At 37.2% G+C, this 20,471-nt stretch overlaps 6 protein-coding genes across 6 annotated transcripts; 2 read left to right on the top strand and 4 right to left on the bottom strand.

Annotated features, from left to right (window-relative positions):
- Positions 1-1,031: 1,031 nt before the first annotated feature.
- Positions 1,032-3,743, bottom strand: PHYBLDRAFT_167469 (hypothetical protein; the record flags this gene model as incomplete). Its single annotated transcript, XM_018435646.1, has 8 exons — positions 1,032-1,328; positions 1,390-1,787; positions 1,873-1,933; positions 2,042-2,394; positions 2,486-2,534; positions 2,625-3,306; positions 3,384-3,508; positions 3,594-3,743. The coding sequence occupies 8 exons, from the start codon at positions 3,741-3,743 to the stop codon at positions 1,032-1,034; spliced, it is 2,115 nt and encodes a 704-aa protein (XP_018293190.1).
- A 552-nt stretch (positions 3,744-4,295) lies between these two features.
- On the bottom strand, positions 4,296-6,793 carry PHYBLDRAFT_186674 (hypothetical protein). Its single transcript, XM_018439269.1, has 13 exons — positions 6,767-6,793; positions 6,653-6,713; positions 6,430-6,561; positions 6,297-6,318; positions 6,049-6,108; positions 5,786-5,923; positions 5,611-5,728; positions 5,426-5,527; positions 5,253-5,349; positions 5,141-5,192; positions 4,895-4,993; positions 4,723-4,804; positions 4,296-4,635 (listed from the first exon to the last, which is right to left on the bottom strand). Exons 1-13 carry the CDS (start codon positions 6,773-6,775, stop codon positions 4,513-4,515), a joined length of 1,095 nt encoding a protein of 364 aa, XP_018293189.1. The 5' UTR covers positions 6,776-6,793; the 3' UTR covers positions 4,296-4,512.
- A 980-nt stretch (positions 6,794-7,773) lies between these two features.
- On the top strand, positions 7,774-10,730 carry PHYBLDRAFT_111647 (hypothetical protein; the record flags this gene model as incomplete). The annotated part of the gene is made up of 11 exons (XM_018428223.1): positions 7,774-7,936; positions 8,023-8,079; positions 8,125-8,246; positions 8,296-8,454; positions 8,543-8,631; positions 8,682-8,795; positions 8,829-9,023; positions 9,091-9,350; positions 9,599-10,186; positions 10,300-10,427; positions 10,488-10,730. The coding sequence occupies 11 exons, from the start codon at positions 7,774-7,776 to the stop codon at positions 10,728-10,730; spliced, it is 2,118 nt and encodes a 705-aa protein (XP_018293188.1).
- PHYBLDRAFT_186672 (hypothetical protein) lies at positions 10,622-13,180 on the bottom strand (the record flags this gene model as incomplete). The annotated part of the gene is made up of 1 exon (XM_018439268.1): positions 10,622-13,180. The coding sequence occupies one exon, from the start codon at positions 13,178-13,180 to the stop codon at positions 10,847-10,849; it is 2,334 nt and encodes a 777-aa protein (XP_018293187.1). The 3' UTR covers positions 10,622-10,846.
- Positions 13,181-16,079: 2,899 nt separating this feature from the next.
- PHYBLDRAFT_167465 (hypothetical protein) lies at positions 16,080-16,964 on the bottom strand (the record flags this gene model as incomplete). The annotated part of the gene is made up of 4 exons (XM_018435645.1): positions 16,080-16,151; positions 16,186-16,322; positions 16,414-16,475; positions 16,846-16,964. The coding sequence occupies 4 exons, from the start codon at positions 16,962-16,964 to the stop codon at positions 16,080-16,082; spliced, it is 390 nt and encodes a 129-aa protein (XP_018293186.1).
- Positions 16,965-18,171: 1,207 nt separating this feature from the next.
- PHYBLDRAFT_167464 (hypothetical protein) lies at positions 18,172-20,460 on the top strand (the record flags this gene model as incomplete). Its single annotated transcript, XM_018435644.1, has 10 exons — positions 18,172-18,273; positions 18,372-18,452; positions 18,520-18,649; positions 18,719-18,811; positions 18,871-18,931; positions 19,001-19,122; positions 19,200-19,282; positions 19,344-19,461; positions 19,540-20,058; positions 20,183-20,460. The coding sequence occupies 10 exons, from the start codon at positions 18,172-18,174 to the stop codon at positions 20,458-20,460; spliced, it is 1,587 nt and encodes a 528-aa protein (XP_018293185.1).
- Positions 20,461-20,471: the final 11 nt, after the last annotated feature.

Here is a 20,471-nt window from a genome sequence, read left to right as displayed (position 1 = left end):
TCCCTCACCCTCAATTTAATACATCAAACAGAAAAAGAAAAAGCAGGTGTATTTTGTTTTATCTTTATTCTTTTTTTTTTTTTTTTGAAAAAGAGTCAACCCTTTCAAGTATGGTGGTATAATCTAATGTACATGCAATCAGATAATTTTAACCTGACCAAGGCTATGTTTGACATTATAATAAATGTACCTTCTGTACCTTCTGTACCTTTTGTACCTGAACATGTACTCCAAATTATTTTATTTTATTTCATGTATCTTAGGAAAAATATGATGGCTGACTGACAGAAGCATACTTATTACTTGCAGGAATTAGGGAATTGCCAAAGAAGGTCAAAGAAATAGCTAAAGACGGTCTATTATAATGCTATGTAGAATGGAATTCACATGTGTCTCCTACAGTCGATTAAAGTTGAAATTGAAGCAAGTGGAAGCAATCAGTTTATCAAAGCAAAATAATAATAATAAAAAGGGGGGAATGGGAGTGGTGGATTAATTTGGAGCGTTTTGATCATATTCAACCGTGTCCTTCCTTGTTTCAACAAAAGATATTTGTCAGCAGCCTATTTAATCGATATGTCTCAACTCTGCAAAGAGTGTGAATAAGTAAAGTAGCAATAAACAAAGCTATCTTTTTTTTGTATTTTTTTTTTTGAATAATAATAATTAAAGAAAAAAAGATTCTTCATTTCTGGTTCATTAGTCAAACATGGAATTCTTTTCCAAGAATCATTTAATTTGGTACTACATTCTGGTACACTCTTCTTGTGTAGCACTTTGATCGAAACCCATGGACGATTGGGTTAATAGATTTCTGGTAAGAAAAAAAAAAGAAATTCAATTTTTCCCCACAATTTCTTTTGATTATATAAGAATTGTTGCCTGATATTCATACTTTTTTTTTTTGAAAAAAAAAGAGATAAGCTACTTAATTTAGGTATACACATATGTCTTTATTGATTTCAAAAGATTAGAGCCAGCTCCATTTACTTATTTACTTCTTTTTCCTTTTTTTTTTTTAAAAAAAAAGCTTAGTCGGTCTCGCGCAACATAAGACGCTTTCCAACCTTGCGAGTAGGGGAACGGGAAAGGTAACCGTCGATAGAACCAGATGAAGACTCTTTGTCCGATCCAAAGTTTTCTCCGTTATCAAAGTAGCTGTAACCATTGTTAAGTTCGTCCGCATTTTCCATAGCAAGAATTCGTTGTCTCTGGGAAATTCCTCCTGGGTATTTCTCCTTTTGTAACATAATCTGTATATCCAACAGATATTTCTCAAGTGTCTTTAAGAGACGCTCGGTTTGACGATGTTTAGACGACGCAGCAAACTATCAAACTAGTGTTAATTTCCCACGCTCGATTATCAAATATAGTCAATGTGCTACTTACGGAGATACCATCCTCTTTGATGATATAACCAATGCCAAAGCCATCCGATACTGTGGGACCAAAACCAAAGAGACGCAGTGCTGGATTTCCACAGTTGGAAGTACTGATCATTGTGTGACCGAGAACCTTCCACCCACTGTCAGTAAAGATCAAAGGCTTTTTGGTGTCTTTGTTCATACGGTTCCAGAGGCATTCAAGAGCAAACAAGTGGCGGTCTTGTCCTAAACCTTGGGCGCACTGGCGAGTGAGATTGGTGTGACTCTTGAGTGCTTTGCGCAGACTCTCGAGCTTGTCATGATCAGCTGCCTTTGAGTAATAAGTTTCGACAAAGTTGACCGAGGCATTGGTAACACTGCGGATAGCCTCAGTTCTTCCGTGTAAGAAAGTCTTTGTCATAGCTACAATAAAATAAAATAAAATAAATTATTATTATTATGTTAGCAAAAACCCTAATTTTTTTTCTTATCCAATCTAAAGTCGTACCTGGTTCATAGGTGCATTCTGACTTTCCGTAGAGACCATAATAGGCAGCTTGGAACGCCATCTGAAGAAGATCATAATTATAGATAATTATTTCATCATGGAAAATCATCATTAGTTCCCCGCTTATTTTATTTTTAAAAATCTCTGTTACTTTTCTTATGCTATTTACCTGGACAAAAGCATCCGGACTCATCTTCATGTCGGTAATAAAGTACTTTCCATAGTTGTTAAATTCGAGGACACGAACCTCGTTTTGCAAGATAAGGTCACTCAGTCTGGTCTCGGCGTATCTAACGCCAAGTGTGATTGGCTCAGTCATGTTCCACTCGATTCTGCGAGGGTTGATGTCGAATGAAAGACCAGTACCGAAACTATCTCGTCTGGCACGGTTAGCAGCACTATCCTTTTGCTTGTGAGAATGGAATATAGACTTTGTCTGGCTGTTGATTGTCTTTGCGAATCGAAGAATTGTGTCCGTGTAAATATCGGAGACGTAGCGCAGAACAGTGTGACCATCGACACCTGCCAATACCCCACATTACATAAGTAAATTTTTTTTTAAAAAAAAAAAGAATCGTAACACAAGCCTGAGCCCATATTCTCATCAACTTACCAGTGTGTTCAAAATTAATACCCGCACTACCGTTCTTACAGACAATGATCTATAAATGTGTTAGATTTTTTTTATATATATTATTTTGTTACACTGCTGTGATATTCAAACAATACATTATATATTGTTTGGTTCTTACCTGAAGCTTGTCGTACCAACGGTTGGTGCATGTGCCAACTTGTAACCCTTGATCTAGGCGATATGTGCCACACAGCATGTTTGAACTTAAATCCTCGATAGTTGTAGGCTCAACATGATCCAAGCACACAATAAAAAGTGCAGAATCGATTACTTTGAGAGACTGGCGATTGGTTGGGTCTGACTTTAGTTCGGCTCTGAGGCGGGCCCAGTTACGACGCTTCTCGGTCGTCAGTACACCAATGGCAGTCTTAGCAATATCGCTCACTGGAATACGAGCTGCGTCTCGAAGGATGGCCCTGAGGTTGGCCGCAATCTCCTTTTCGGTCAATGCAGTCTCGCCAAACTCATCAAAGACCTCAAAGTGGTAGGACTGGGAGTGAGCCATGACAACAATGTGTCTGGACTCGTTTCCCGGTGCCATATAGCAGCCATTGTCGGTCGGTACTCGAGCAGTTCCGAACAGGCGACTGAACTGGGACATGCATAGAGGTGTACCACGGAAGACATCTGGCTCAAGAGTCTTATCGTGAAGAGCATCAATGAATTTGAGAGTAGAATAGATGAGCGAGGACGCACGAATGACCTGGTCGTTTCTCAAAGGGGTAGGGTCATCTTCCAGTACAAAGAATGGGTTTAGGTTCAAGACCACTGGGTCAGAATGTTGGAGGTAAGAGTCATACCTTTTATATTTTATATATATATATACAAAAAGGATTTAGTATGTTCCAAAATGTTATCTTGATTACCAAATTCTTACCAAAACTCTTCAATGTAAGATGATTTATCGGTCGCATATGTTAATAGCTTGCTTTGCAACTTTGGGCCATCGTTTTCGAGAAAGTCCTTGACGGCAACCTTGCTTCTTTCATGCTCTTCAACAGACTACAAAAAAAGTTGTATTATTATTATTTTTTGGTGGGAGTCAGGGATAGGCTGTTTATTTATTTTCTTTCTTTGAAAATCTTACCTGTAGAGGTTGGATACTAGTCAAATAACGGGCCAATGTATCTTTGAGCTCAGGAATTGGTAACTTGGGGAGCTGTTCCTGGTATCTAAAGGTTTCGCCTCCACTTGGCTCGAAGTTTAGTGCGTTCTTATGTGCTTTAACGTTAGCCATTGGAAAGTAAAGAAAGTAAAGTAAAGTTGAAGAAGAGAAGCAAGAAAGCTGAAGAAGGTTCTTTTATAGATGGGAATTTTGGTAATGGTTTGCTGTGCTGTGCTGTGCTGTGCTGTACATGCATTGAATCCCAGTCATATGTGTGGGGTTAAGGTAAGGTATTTGAAGTAAAAATTGATTGGTTTTCATAAATAGTACTCATGGAAGCTGGTATTCAAATGATTTTCCTTGGGAGGCTGATAATGTGGGGGATTTACACAATTTGGTAATTTGGTAACTCAAGAGTAGGACAAGCAAGTGTCTTTGGCGGGGTACGCAAACGCATACAAGAAGACCCGGTAGTCTCTTGAGTATGCCCATACCCTTCCAAAGGAGTGTGACCTCCCTTATTTGTCCGATGCTATGGACTCCAACGTTTAGCCGCAATTCCTGCTGTAAAGGTAGTAGGGTACCCGAAACCGTGTAACGAGATGGTTAGATCACCGCGTTAAAGAGCCAGATAACCAAAAAAAAATACTTTCTATTTTCATATGGTCACTTGACAAATAAGATGAAGGTAAAATAGAGATGATATTTAAATAATAATAAAATGATATAAAGCTACTATTTCGAACGCCAGAAAAAAAGGGAAAATATAAAGATATAATAGAAGGAAGAGGTTGTAAATGGGAGAGATAGTGAGGTTGGGGAGGAGTGGAGGTTGTATCAGGAGAAATGATTATCTCATCAAAAAGATGAAAGCTAACTGCCTGACTGATTATTGTAGTCTTTAATCTGCCAATTGAGCTTGTGCTAATCTAGCTTCCAAACTGCGCAGTGCCTCTTCCTTGCTCGACAGTTCCGCTCTCTTTTCCTGGATTTCACGCTGAACCTTCAATTCGATCTCACGGAGCTATAGAGATATGAAATAAAGGAAGTATATGTTTATCAAAGCTGTCCCATAGAAAGCTGATTAGCAAGCTTAGGGGTGATCTTTTACCTTTTCTTCTTCCTTCTTCAATTGTTCCTCCTTCAGCCTTACACTCTGGCTGGCCATATCCTCAGCATTCAATGAAGCATCTCTGTTGGACAAAACATTCGCATATGGTTTAGCCGGACAGTTACCATTGTTTGCATATGTTATTAAATATATAACAAAAAAATACACTTACTCTTGGTCACCGCCGCTCACTGTACGACTGAGTTTCTCAGTACGGTAATTTTCATATAAGAAGTCGTGTGTGATTTCTTTAAGATCCTGGAGGTGTGAGCTAATTAATTATGGAAAAAATATTAGCAGTAAGTATTAGGAGTGAGAAATAGAACGAAATAAACTACGTAGACATTCACACAGTCTGACTGAATAAAGAGGTCTACATATCAATTGTTATTATTACTATTATTGGTCGCTTCGTTACCTCAACAGAGCAGATCTCAATCTACCAAAATCAGAATGTTTGGGGTTGTCGACTATTATACATTCATAAGATAATGATTAGATGTCGATTGATACATCTTTGTGTATCATACCTTCTACAGCACCCCATGGGTACTGGCGTCCACGGACAATGCGGCCATTGACATTTATTTCTTCATCGCTCCCAATGATAGCAAAGGGCAAGAGAGCCTATAGGAAAATAGATATACATATTAGAATATGGTTTGAATTTAAATACCATGACAATGATAATAAAGTATCTTACTCTCAACTCGCTGTTTTCTTCAACAGTGTCTTCATCATCTTCCTCAACATCATAGGGGAAGTTGTAGATTGGAATGCTGTAATGTTCAATATCTTCCATTATCTAAACAGAATTGAATAAATCAATGTCAATATTTGATCCATGTTTTTTTTTCTTTAAAAAAAGCAAATATAAAGATTATTTACTCTTCTTTTAAAATCCTTGAGCTCCTGAGGTGTGAGTGAATCTGCGCGGCCTACGACTGGGATTACATTGACACGCGGACTCAGACGACGCATCAATTCAATGTCAATCTCACGTAGACTGCATTGACAAGTTAGTTAGACAATAGATTGGTTTTATATTAAGGCTGTGACTTACGCGTGACCGGTTGGAGAGATAAAATACAGAAGAGCATGGACACGGTTGTCACGGAATCTAGCATTACGCTTGATCCGAGACTCTTCGGCCAATATGTCATCGTATTGTCGCTCGAGATAAGCGACGATCTCATGGAAGCTATTAGATCAATTGGGTCAATTAGATAAGATATAAATATATATATGTGTGTATGGGTATGGGTATGTGTATGTGTATGTAATTAATTAAGTATATATATTTTTATTATTGGTGTTGCAACTCACCATCGTTCATTATCGATATTGTCACCAAATCCAGGTGTGTCGACAATAGTCAAGGAGATTCTGCAAAAATTGAATGTAATGTGAGGAGCGCGTCTCACTTATTTTTTTTAACCCCTTTTTAATCCCAAGAGGCCTTTTGCTCTCCTGTTTTGATGCACTCTCCCTGAGTGCCTGGTTGGTACCCCCCCTGGATCTCATGGTATTGGTTCATTTACGCATGAAAAATAAGATAATAATCGATACTTTACCTTACCCCATCTTCATCAAGGTCTTTATTTATTTATTTATTTTATATATATATATATATATTTGTTAATTAAAAAAGAGATTATTATTAGAATTGATGTCCGATTGGTCAATATTAGCATATATCATACTCACCAACTGAGATCGGCTTGATGTTAATGCCTTCTTCAATATGAGCATCTTCAGGATTGTCACAGATCTTGTTTGGCAGAACGTTGGAATCGCACAGAGTATTGACAAAGGTTGTACGCCCAGTACCAGAAGTGCCTTTAATTTTATTTAAATAAATACATATAAGTTTTTTTTTTTTTAAAGATTAGGGAATCAATTTTTTTTAGAAATGTGTAAAATGCCATACCGACAACCATAAAGGTAAACTGGAATCCCTTCTTGACGTTCTTTCTGCGGCCACCAAGTCTCTATAGAGAAATTTCAGAAGGACTTGTTCGTGGAAACCATGGCGATCACTTACATGAGCCATTGTGAAGGGTTGTGAGTTGTTGAAAAAAGAGAAGAAAAGAGTGAAAGCACTTTAGGGAAACAGCCCTGAAATAGGAAGCTTATGGCAAGTTATACAGGTACCGCCTATTCCATCACGTGCTGTAAGTGACCTTTGAGTAGATCATGCCAGGTTAGTGATCTCCTCGCTTGGACCTCCCCCAAAACTGTCATAACCCAAAGCAATCCAACATTTATTGACCCTGAAATTCAGGTTATTTATGTATTTTTTTTTCTGTTTCCAAGATTAAGCATATAATATTGACTATTCTTTTTATATATAAAATATATATATAAAAAGAACTATTTAGATCTACTTGCAGTGAATGTTTGCTAGTTTGTGCCAGCTATTTAATTTGTATAAAGTTTCTTTATTTTTTGTCTATATTCTAATACATATCTTCTTTACAGCTTTGATGTACTTGCTTCTCTTTTGAGGGGTAAGAATACACCGAGTAAATAAATAAATAAATAAATAAGATATAATAGAATAGAATAAATAAGAATTTAAGTAAATAATACCTTCAGGAGGTATCATTAATGGCCAATAAGAGTCTTTATGGATCTGTGGAGATTTGTATTCAGATCCTTAGGATATCGACCTCCTATGCTCCTGTGATGAGAGAAACCTTGACCTTTGCTGTTGTCTGCAATCTAAATAAACATGAATGTAAGGTCTTGGTCCCCCTTACAGCTCCCTCTATAATATTGTCTTATATTGTCCAATACATCCCTGGTCTGTGCCCTACTCTCTCTCTTATGTATTGTTAAATGCTGTGAATCCTATTCAATTTTGCTGTCACATTCATCCCAAAGAGCTGGTCTTGGATTGTATTGGATTGAATTGAATTGAATTTTCTTAAAAAAGAAAAAAAAAAGAAAATTATAGAGAGCGAAAAACGAGAGCGAAAGAGAGATTAAAGTGAAAAATAAAATAAAATAATTTAGGACCAAATTTTGGTATGCAGCTTAGTGATGACCATGACGACTCTTAATGACAGTAGTTTTGCGACAGCCATTCAGTTTTGGAAAGGCGTGCATTTACCAGAGCTTCAAAAAGAATTAGATCAGCAAGGTCTTGCCGTAGTTGAGAACCAAAAAGACGGGCTAGTTTCTAGAAAGAAACTTGCTGAACAGACCAGAGGTAATGCCAAGAACCTAAAGGGCATCAGGTCCACCCCCCTTGTCGTCTCAGCTTATCCACAACAATAAAGTTTAATTGATGCATAGAGTTCAGAAAGATACCAGATGAAGAAAAACTGAGCCAATTCAAGAGTCTTCTCAAAGGTAATCTCCATCCATCCTTTCTTCATTGCTTAACAATCTTCCTAGGCTACCAATCAGAGATCGACAACATAACCCGACGAACAAAGTATTCCGAGAATGCGTTTTTAACCTTGTACAAGCTGCTCGTAAACGCCCCTGACCCTGCCCCTCTGTTTGAAGCAGCTGTCGTAGGTCTTATCCTACCTCTTTTCGCATCTGCTGACTTTATATTGGCAGGATCAAAGTGCAAAGGCAGTCGAGAACGATGGTGCTGCACAGGAAAACAAACGACTACAGCAAGAACTCAAAGAAGCAAACGAGAAACTTGCAAAGCTTCAGACTGTTGAGAAAGCCAATCTCGATCTGAAAGCAGCCTTGACCAAACTAGAAACTGTAGTAAGACCTTTTTTTTTCTTTTTCTTTTTCTTTTTTAATGCAATTGAGGAAAAGAGGGCAATCTTAAAGACGACGGGTTTGTGCGTAGGGAGAAGAGAAGCGAGCAGAAGATGTGTCCCAAAAGGAGCAAGACGTCAAGCAGCAATATGCCGATAAGATCAAATCGTACAAGGAACGGTATGTTTGTACGCATGTATTAGGAACACATTACTTAATTTACCTTTTAGTGAACACGGACTCCAGAGGCAACTCAATCAGGCTCTTGACCAGCTTACTCAACTCAGACATACCCATGATGATACTCAGGCACAACTATTAGATCATGATCAGAAATACGGCAAGTATAATATCAAAACCTCCCTTTGACTTGACAGATGTATCTCATGCGGCAAGACTACGCATCTAGATGAGGAGGTTGTAGGCAAGCTTGCAGAGCTCGATATTGTCACTATGGATCTCGAACGTGCCAATACAACCATCGCTAACCTGGAACGAAAACTGGTAATTTTAACAGAGACTACCAGCAACAATAAATCCTGTTTAGTTCAGTTGAAGCAAATGTTTCAAGTGTTCTGATATATTCTTAATTAGGAAGATCTCAAAGAACAGACTTCGTCGAACAAGACACTGGCAAAGGAAAAGGAAAAGTAAGGAGACACAAATAATACTGATAGAATCGGAATTGAATGGAGTTGAATCGCATCAAACTGGGCTGACATGGTGCAGTGCTGAGGATTTAGTGGAAACAGAGAAGCAGGATGCAGAAATGGCAAAATTGATTAAGGATGTGGAGACCTACAAGAATTTATTGCAAAAGACAGATACCAGACTCAACAAGCGAATCAAAGATCTTTCTAATGAAGTCAAAGCGTTGGTAAGTAACACAGAATACAACAGTAAAAGAAATGATTTTTTTCTTTCTCTTGTTGATTCCAACTTTCTCCCTTTTTCTATTTAGGCCGAAGAAAGGGATCTGCTGGCAAAAAAACTCAAGGAGTGTGAAGATTATGATGAGGTCAAGCGTGAATTGGCTATTATGAAGGTAAATCTTACATAAATATCCACATACACACGCATGTATTTAATGGGGAATACATTGTAAAAATTCAAATCCAGTATGTAGAGTTTGCCAACAATGACGAAGATAGCTTTGACGCCAAGGATGTTTTGAACAAAGAAGATAATGCGATTAGAAAGAGTCTTGAAGTCCAATTGATGGAGAAGAGCAAGCGACTCGAAACCGATTATACCCAACTCAAAATGTCGTTTTCTGATCTCCAAAACGATCTTCAGGCCCGTTCGGCTCTCTGCGAAGAGCTGCAGGCCAAGACATATGAGCAGACTGGATTGATCCAGAAATTAGAGGAAGATCTGGCTCGTGTAGGCCAGAAGCAGACAACAGATGTTTCCGAATCATTCTCGCGTCCATCTTCCTCAAACAATTTGGCTGCTATCGGAAGCATGACATCCACTCGCCCATCGCTTGAGGTTGTACATCGACAGAGTCAAGACACGATTGGTGGTGGAAAGGATGATAAGAGCATTTTGCCTATTGTGATGGGCCAGCGTGATCGCTTTAGACAGCGAAACACAGAGATGGAGGAGCAGGCCAGAAATATGGAGAGAAAGCTACAAGAAATGGAAAGTGAAATGGAAGGCCTGAAGGAAGATAATCTTAAGCTCTACGAGCGACTTCGCTTTGTACATGTCTGGAAGGATGAGCAAAGCAAGGGTTTAGTGGTAGGCTTTAGACACTGACGCATAAATTGTGTACAGGTTACATATTTATTGTTTACGCTTTTGCATTGCAGAATCGCTCGACTGCGGTGACTATGGAGAATTCAGATCCCTCACCACGCAATTTCAAGAAGAATGGTCCCAGAAACGGAACAATTCAGGATGAAGACCCCACAGATAAATATGGAAAGATATATGAAGAGACCATGAATCCATTTATGCAGTTTCATCGCAAGGTAATTTATTCTCCCATTAGGATTTAACGTTAATATATTTCATAAACTCACCCAAAATAGGAGGAGACACGTCGTTATCATGCATTAAATCCAGCCGAGAAGCTCTCTTACAACGTTACTCGCGTCCTCTTCTCACACAAGTGGTCGCGTTACTTTTTGATTTTCTATGCTCTCATGTTGCATCTCTTGGTAGTAGTGACTCTCTATCAGCTAAGTCTATGGGAGTGTCGCCACGATCATGAAGAAATCAACATGCCGACCGTTAAAGATGACACGGCTGCCTTCATGCCTATCCAGAACTAAACAACAATCTTTCTACTCTTTTTTTTGTGAATTAGCGATTTACTCATATATACATATATAAAAACAATGATAACTGCATGGCTAGAGGTGCAATAAATTTTCTTTCCATATCTCTTCTATCCAAACAATTCGGTTTTCCAAGCTTCTAGACTAGCGATTTCAATTTCAGGAATCCCTTTCTTTTTTCCAAAACTGATGAGCGTGTTTATCGTCTTTTCTTCTATCCGCGGTTGCATTGCATTTCTGCTAGTATATTCGGGCTTGGATCTCCTGGAATGTATCATAGGTTGTAAGTGTGGGCTAAGGGGTGGCATCATCTCATTTTTTGCCACACGTCGTGCGATATCAAACCCACGTCTACTACGTGTCGATCGACAGAGACACTCTATATAGGAATTAAAGTTGTTTGAATTCAATGCAAACTCATTGTCTCGTAATCTCTTCCAAATATCCTTAGCGAGGTGACCCAATCCATTATGGCCACAACTATCCAATACAATAGAAATTGTGGTGGCATCAATAGATGTAGTTGGACTAGAGGACATAATAAGAGTTTCCCAAATTTGGAGAACTGTTTCGCCTTCTCCGGATCGACTGTACGCATCCATGAGAGCATTATATACCGCAGTATCAGGGTCAAAATACAAGTCCATCTTCATGAGCTTATGGACCTGTTCGAGAACATACATATCCTTGTGCTGACCACACGCATGAAGGATTGCAGTGTAACAATAAGCATTGGGTTGTATCCGAAGCTGTCGCATGTCGTTAAACAAAGTTAATGCTGCCAAAAGGTTGGGATGAGAGCTATTGTCTAAACTATTCAGATCGTCTGCATTAAAGACTTGATAATCAATGATCGTATCGGATGTGTATGACGGCGAAGATGTGTCTTTTGTAGCAGGGGCGTTTGTAAGAGAAGATATCAAGATGGTGTAGAGATTAACGTCGAGTGAGATATGAGATTTATGATGTATAGAATGTCGTTTGCGTATGTCGTAATAAATTTCCATGGCTTCGTCAATGCGTTGATCGTTGATGTAGGATACAATAAGATTGGTATATGTAACGATATCGGGTACATGGCCTTTCTGGACAAATATTTCCTCGAAAAGTTCTTGAGCTTGCTCAGAAGAACCATCTTTAGACAGTCCACTCAACAGAGCATTGTAGGCTTTTACATCCAAAGTAAGTCCAATTGATGCATTAAGTTTCTTAACGATGTCGAAAACACATTGTACAGAAGACGCATCATTATGCTTATAGGCAGTTGCATTTGAGAGTCTTGTGACAATGCGTTCAGTAGGCATAATCCCTTTGGTACACATTTCTTTAAATATCTGAATAGCTCCATCAATATCTCCCATGCGTACTTCTGCGTCAATGATGGTTCCATAGGTTACTTCGTCAGGAGACAGGCCTACATCAACCATTTCTTTGTAAATCTTGTACGCTTTTGTTGGATTATTGAGTTTCAAGCAAGTGTCGAGCAGGATATTGTAGCTCACAGTGTCTAACTTAACACGAGGAAATAAGATTGAAGACTTGGCATAAAGATCGAGCATGCCAGAAAGATCTTGAGAAACAGATCCTTTGAAAAGTAACAATTCATTTACTAGCACAGTGTCTACATTAACTGCCAGCTTTTTTTGTGCTTGATTCAAGATCGTTTTGTATAGATCTTCGCCCATCTCAATGTCACCAGTCTTGTTGACTATTCGGAAGAGGATAGAGTAGGTATAAACGTCAGGAGATATACGTTCGTACGTCATTTGCTGCCAGAAATCATGAGCTTCTTCTATCATGTCATTTCGTAGGAGTAGATGAAAAATAATGTTGTAGGTACTCGCATCGCGCGCTATTCCATTTTGTTTCATTTCGTTTACTAACTGAATCGCTTTATCAACATCGTTCAGTCGTTTGTAATGACCAAGCAATGTATTGAAAGAATAAACGTTGGGGGATAAGCCCTTGGCTCGCATTCGCTGGAAAACTTGATACGCTTCATTACTTTTGTTGTGAAGGCACAATGCATGAATAAGCATATTATATTGATGGGGTTCTGGCGGAAAAGAAAATATTGATTTCATGTCGCGAATTACATCTTTGATAAACATGATGTTATGTGAATCTGTTGTTGTGGCAGCCAGTTCAAGGAGACTGCTTATACAGATGCGATCAATAGCACCATTAGATTTGATTATTTCTTTGTAAATTGTTTGTGCTTGATTGAGATCTCGTCTTTCAATTGCCTTTGTTAATCTTGCAGAAAGTAATTCACGCCCAGCTGCCATTTTACTATTGTGTCGCATGGAAGGCACGCTGGTTGGTGATGGGTACATTGGCATAGAATTCCGTATTTGACCACGCTGTTCTGATAAGGGTACCCTATGGGTCACCTTCCAATATACCCTTAGTATATTGGGCCGTATGCCTGTCCTCAGGAGCATAAGGAGAAGGAGACCTGACAAGTTTCTGTTGTCGATGTTTGCCGCAATAACACTTTGTGGCTTGTGTGTAATAGAAATTGTATAAACGTGAATCTAACTTTTATTACATCGTCCTTATCGCACACAAAGCCAACATTAATACATATGCAATTTTCTTAGTAACAAGAGATTATAGGTAAATTAAACGCATCCTCTAAACTTCTCAAAATAGACTTTTCTAGTATCTTTTATATAACCTACTCTTTTCTTCCTTTAATAAATCGTAATCAACAATAAATACAATGCTTGTCGTTTTTTAAAATTATAATAAAAATAATAATAATGGATATTACATATATATATATATGTATCGATATCACAAGCACCACCATATGTGAAGTATATATCACTACAAAAATCATGTAATTTCACTGAGTTGTAATGTCTGTTGAATTGCGGTAAAGAACTAATTTCTCTTTGATAAAAGAGGTCTTTCCCTTGGTTGGAAAGATGTATTTAATTATGTGAATGATGTATTTAATCCTGTGAATGATGTCTTTTATCTTGTGAAATACATCTGTTTAAGATTCCGCTTACATTTACAGATAGTTTTCCTTCAGCTTTTAAATACAAAAGAAGTCCATTGCATATTCTCATCAAATTTTGGGAATCACTTCTCAATTGGGGTGTTCAGTCCAAATATAAATGATATTCATGGACCAGTTATATCACATATTCCCCAGGCACTACTTAAATTCTATTGGTCAGATATCTCGAAATTTGGGGAAATAGGATGTGAAATAGGATGCGAAATAGGTTCAGAATTATAACCAGCCTTTTTGTTTGGCATTTCATACAGATCGATTTTATTATATAATATTTCAATTTTTGGTTTATTTCATAGAAAAAAATACTTTCTAGAAAAATTCTGATCCTGTGTTATCCATTCTGTTATGCGTATTGAACTACTGTATATTTCTTGCTTGGTTCCATCACTCATTAATTACCTGTACCAGATACTGAATACTAAATCGAAAGAAGAAGAAAAGGCACTGTTAAAAAGCATCATCATGAATAATTAGTGAATGAATAGTATAAAATATAAACTATAGAATATTATCTACAGTGTAAAATGTACTTGAGCAAAGTATAGATCAATAGATACTTTGAGATAATCAAGATATTAGAGCAATTTTTTATATTAGTACATATATTAAAATGTATAATTCTTAACACTGCATATATTAAAAGCATGCAGTATTTAAATTGTAGCGTGTATGGCTATATAGCTAAATTCGCATACATATATAATAAAATATATGAAAAGATGTACTCACATAAATGAGTAATGAGAAAAAGGTAAATTGGGAACTAAGAGACTTAACGATGTTTGATTGAGAGATTAGCGGACCTAATAAGAAAGGATGGTAATGAATAGAGGCACAGTATGTTCAATAAATAAGAGCTTTGAGAGAATAGCATTTCTACCTTGGTATATAGTGCTGAGTATTCCAAGTAAAAACGAGAGTTTATTCACCAACTATAAAAAAACCAAAAATATTGTAAAGATGTAAAGCTATAAAAAGAAGGAAGGAAAAAATTAGAAGACGGAAATTAATAACTAAAGTATTTTCAGTAACTTATGACAGCACAATAAAAGTGCATACAAAAAGAGGAAGTGAATCTCCCTAAGAAAGCCAGCTTCTTTACCACCCCTCATTTTCCTGTGAGACTCCCATTTGTTAGCTACATTTATTCTCCTCTTCCAAGATCTATAAGTAACTCCTGTCTTACTCCCCCTTCTCTTGGTCTTAACGACCAGACACTTCCCAATTTCCGGGACTTTTTCTTCTTCTTCTTTTTATCCTGCTCCTCTGTCTAGAGATTCTGGCGGGACTGCATCTCAACACTGCTTTATTCATTTCCATTATTTCCTAATAAGCACACCTTTGGCTGCTGGCTAATACCAATAAACACAAAAAAAAGATAAATCCTGTATACTATTAACACAAGCTCCTTATTCGCCTTTTCTAAACCTTCCTTAACATGGGTAGCTTTCCTGCACGTACAAAATGAGATTATAAAAGAATTAAGTGATGGGAATTTTAGACGTTGATCTAGGGTGATGATGTGACAATGATATGTTAATATTATATAGATGCATTATTGTCGTACATTTTAAATACCTTGTTATTCTCAGCAGTATAAAAAGGTATGAATAATTTTTTGAAGGCTTGCATCCTCCTTCGATAATTATATATTTTCCAACTGAGTATCTTCAGTCTCATGATAGCCTACGCATGCTTTTTGGTATTCAAAGAGGGAGATATGAGCTCTATAAATAGTGATTGCTAGATCATATTGATCAGCATAGACTTCAAGATACTTGCCTAGCTTTTGAGAACCTGCGTGTTATCGATTATTGGTTTAGTAGCCTCGCCTTACCAAAAACGTTTTTCTCAGTCCAATTTTGCAAATAATAGTGTAATAATTTCGCTTATTGTTTAGGTACGATAGAAAACATAGAGTATTGTTGATATTTTGCTTGACAAGGGAACTTTTAATATTATATATCTTTGTTCTCTTGCCTCTGATAATCCGAACCACTAATTGCTTATCTACCAAGTTTGGGAATATCGTTAAAGAAGATTTTTTACATCCCCTTAAGTAGGCCTTTGGGTTAAATCATGGCATTTCATCATTAATTCTTAACACCAAAATTGAGGCACTCTATTGCTGACTTATCAATACTCGTTGGTCTTTATCCTTTACCCTAATGTAATTCCTTCTTCTTCTCATAACTTCACATATTAGCGTGTTACTCTGGGTAAATTATATGCTTTTATATATTTTGGAATCACCCTCTTTTTTGCCTACACTTTTATTGATTCACATATCTGCATAACATTAACTGTTCTGATTAATCTACATAAAATACAATCTTTTCGTTACTCGAACTTCTTCTCTTAATATAATCTTCCTCTCTTAAAAGCTATATATGCTTAATTTGATCAATTTTTTTTTACCTTTCCTACAATTTTTTGAGTTCCATTAATCTTATATCTGTTACGGAAATTCTTGTATAATATTCTCCTTCTAGCTAAATTATAGAGTAGTATCTTTATCATAATTTCTAGTCCACAAACAATGATTAAACTTGCTCCTATTATGAACTTAATTATATAAAAAAATCTGTGGCTTCTTCATGGGTTATCTCGTTCTCTCTTGTTTATTGGCAAGTCGTGTTTCTTTACGTACAGCTTTCATATTTCTGGTTACACTTAACACATCACCCCTTTCACACTGACCAGAAAATCTTTGTATATTTTATTCAGGCTCACAAAAAATGTGCTCTTTAACATTATTAGATCCAACTGTTAGTACAAGTCATCGTGCATATATCTGGTCTGGTAATTCCTTGATCGTTATTTATTCTACGAGAAGAAGTGCAAGGCTTCAGTATTTGTTTAACTCTCTTATATGAAGACTATTGACTAACAAAAGATCACGCTTTTGGCTCTTCTTCCCATTTAATCTTAGCTGATGTTGACCGTTTTACAATTTTGAGAAAGTAGGGACTAACTTGTCAGCTTTTCTATTTCATCCGCTTTCCCTCGCATTAGTTTTCGTTTGTCAAAAAATACCATTTTACCCTTCTTGACACGCTGTTGGTGATAGTTATTTACTTCACATTAACCCTTGTTTTAACGCCATCTTGCATGTACCCCTTTCTTATGAATATCATTACATAATGCTTAAATGTCTTCTTGCTCGTGTTTCTGATCAAACCCTTAATATTAGACATATCCCAGATTACTGTTTACTTTCCTCTTACCTTTTAAAAATATGAGACTGATCTATATATGTACTTGGGCAATTCACTACATATATCATACCAGACCTTCTTGATCTTATGCTGAGTCACATTGCTCTTGTATCTCCCCTCGATCGTTCTAATTAACCTGTCTTTATTACAAACCCTACGTCAATCCACGAAAATTCAACAATTACAGTCCATCGTTAATATTCGTTCTTATTATTTCTCTCTGTTATTTTGTATTTCCAATATTCCACTTTTTCTGACCATATTGGTAGTTTAGAACCACACTTGTCCATAGAATTTTATATTATTCTACTTCTTCAATTCTGTGCTTGTTGACTTCATTTGTAGAACAGCAGCACATCTTTGTAAAGAAATCGATTTCGACTAACTCGTTTTGATAATGTAACTTCCATAAACAATCAAATAATGTACAAATTTGCAAAAGTGATAATAATTGGTCTAAGCCATCTTCATTCTACTTAATCAATAATTCTATAGCAAATCTGAACGCATTACACACCAAGCAAGCGATCATAAAAAGAAACCCAAAAAAAGTGTCACCGTCATTGTTGGGGGCGTGCCACAATATACTGTTTGTCTGAATTAATCTATGAAAGTGCAACCTAGGCACATGCGCACAGTATATTCAATATCTAAAAACTAGATAACCTTGTCGAGGGCAATACCAGAATAAGTATCTTAATGATCTCAACAGCCAATCAATAGACGACGATGACAAATGACATTCATCCCACGCCCAATCGTTCGTGGGTCACAAACCTAAAGAAGGGTGTGGCACTTAGATCGTAGATGTGGCCTTGAGCTGCGTTCGTATCATTACGGCTACTGTTTTGCTATTTATCTCACGAACCCCGCGTGGGACCACATAATTCTATGAGATAACATACCAATCAGCCTAATTTGGATCTAGTATACCCAAGTACACGCAAAGAAAGATTAAACTGTCAGTTAGCCAAACCAGCTGTTCAATCTTGCTATACTTGGCCTATCTTTTTAGTTTCTTATCATGTGGACTCGCCTATCAGTTATTCCAAATATAAAAAAGAAAAGGAAAAAAAGAAAACACTATAAAAGCATCTTGATCTATGCAACCTATTTTATTCACATTGTCTTCTTGTAACAGATTTTTTGTTCATATTTTATTTTATTTATTTTTTAACAAAAAGCGATGGGTTCAGCAGACGAAAAGCCAGATATAAATTTGGAAGAGGCGCCAGCTCACGTAATGGACGCCGATGAACTCCTACTCCAGTCTCTCGGTTACAAGCAGGTAACAAAAAAAACCATTTTATATTCTACCTCATTTCTACCAATTGAATTCTACCCAAAAAAAATAAACTAATAAAAATATTTCTTTTGCCCTTGTAGGATCTGAACCGTTCAATTTCTGCCTTTTCGAATTTTGCAATTGCATTTTCATGCTGCTCCGTCCTCTCGGGTCTTACACCTGTAAGCACACACCACTTACCGCCCAGCGAAAAAAAAACAAAGTGAATTTAATTTATTATCTATATAGATGTGGGGTGATGCCATGATTGATGCTGGTTCTCTTGGTGTTATCTGGGGCTGGGTTATTACTGGCATCTTCACCATGATTGTCGCCATGTCTTTAGCTGAAATTTGTAGTGCTTATCCAACCACTGGAGGTTAGTTAACCGTGAGATGGGAAGATCTCTCGAGTATCACAAAAGTTCTTATATGGATGTACCTTCTAGGTTTATATTTCTGGGTTTCACGACTATCAACATCGGAGTGGGTTCCTTTGGCTTGTTGGCTGACTGGATGGTGTAACTGGGTTGGTCTTGCTTGTAAGTAAAGAAACATGACAAAGGTAAAGATCAGACATACTAATTCCAACATCTACTAGTCGGTATTACTTCTGTTGATCTTGGTCTTGCACAGTTCATCGCTGGTGTAATCAACATTTGGTAAATTTGGATATAACTAAAAATTGCCATGTACGCCAAGTCTCATGTGTACCTTTTGTGAACCTATAGGAGCCCTGAAACAGATACATCTGTTTATATGCAGTACGGTATTTTTGTTGGTATATTAATCTGCCACGGAATCATCAACTCGATTGCTGTAAACTTGAACGGCATAATGAACCAGGCTGCTTGTAAGTTTGGGAGTAACCTAAAGAGTATCTAAAAGCGCAATGTTTATATTTATTTATTGTTATTTTTCTTTCGGTAGTCTGGCTTAATATGTTGGGTATCATTTTTATTGTTGTGGTTGGTTTGGCTATCACCAGACCTTTGGCTACTGGAGACTTTGTGGTAAGGAAAAGCTGTATTTAGAAATTTACTATATATCGATAACTAACAACGTATGAATTAGTTCACACAATTCTATAACGGATCAGGATTTTCTAGCAACGGATTTGCCTTTTTGCTGGTTATTTTGCAGTCCCAATATACTCTTTCCGGTTATGATAGTGCTGCTCACATGAGTGAAGGTAGATACATTAGAAATTACTGATCTTTATGAGCTGAGTGTAGAATACTAATATACATACAACCTTTTTTTTATATAGAAACCAAGAACTCCCAGACTGGATCTCCCTTTGGTATTCTTGTTGCAGTTGCTGCAAATGCTGTCTCTGGTCTGGTCTTTTTGATTGCCATTAGCTTTATGGTTACAGACTTTATGGGCCAGATCGTATCTGATGATGCTATTCAGCCTCAAATGATCCAAGTATTCTACAGCGGTGTAGGCCCTGCATGGACAATGGTCTTCTTAGTTTTCGTTATGCTCAGTATATTCTTCTGTGGATCTGCCTTAACCCTTGGAAGTTCTCGTATGGTGTACGCATTTGCTAGAGATGGAGCCATGCCTTTCTCTAAACAGCTCCACAGCATCAACCCCAAGACCAAGAGTCCAGTTTTTGCGGTCTGGTTCAATGTTACAGTTGCTGGTATTGTTGGGCTTTTGTACATCATCAACAGCACTGCCTATGAAGCTATTGTATCTGTCAACACAATTGGCTCTCAGATGTCTTATCTTATCCCTATCCTTTTACGTATCACTGTGTCGCGCAACAAATTTACACCTGGTAAGCTTTGATTTCGCGCTATCTATTTCTTTATCGTTATCTTTAATAATGATTTATATATTTAATTTTTATTATTTTTTTATTAATCACTCATTTTCTCCTATATTTTTTTCATGAAAAATAGGACCCTGGAACTTGGGACGCTATAGTGTTGCTGTTGGTTACATAGCTGCAGCATGGCTTATTTTTACCTGCTGTCTCTTCATCTGCCCTACAGAGGCACCTGTCACACCAGACAACATGAATTATGCAATTGTTCCCTTTGCTGCTATCATGCTGTTTTCTTCAGGTTACTACTTTATCTGGGGTCGTAAATGGTTTACTGGCCCTGTACGCATGATTGATGGTGAAGCCGTCATTCTTGAAGAAGGCGATGAGATCCCTGAAAAATCCTCACACTAACTTACTCATTA

Source organism: Phycomyces blakesleeanus, assembly GCF_001638985.1.
Source record: "Phycomyces blakesleeanus NRRL 1555(-) unplaced genomic scaffold PHYBLscaffold_8, whole genome shotgun sequence".
Taxonomy (NCBI): domain Eukaryota; kingdom Fungi; phylum Mucoromycota; class Mucoromycetes; order Mucorales; family Phycomycetaceae; genus Phycomyces; species Phycomyces blakesleeanus.
Note: the sequence above shows the minus strand (reverse complement) of the source record. Positions and strands in the feature narration are given on the sequence as shown.

Bases quoted from the DNA above. Each gene is read 5' to 3' on its own strand.
- PHYBLDRAFT_186674 (XM_018439269.1), bottom strand. The intron at 6,109-6,296 runs GTAAAGTATCGA...CAATTTTTGCAG, and splicing joins CTTGATGAAGATGGGGTAAG to AATCTCCTTGACTATTGTCG. The intron at 5,729-5,785 runs GTAAGTCACAGC...TTGTCAATGCAG, and splicing joins ATCTCTCCAACCGGTCACGC to TCTACGTGAGATTGACATTG.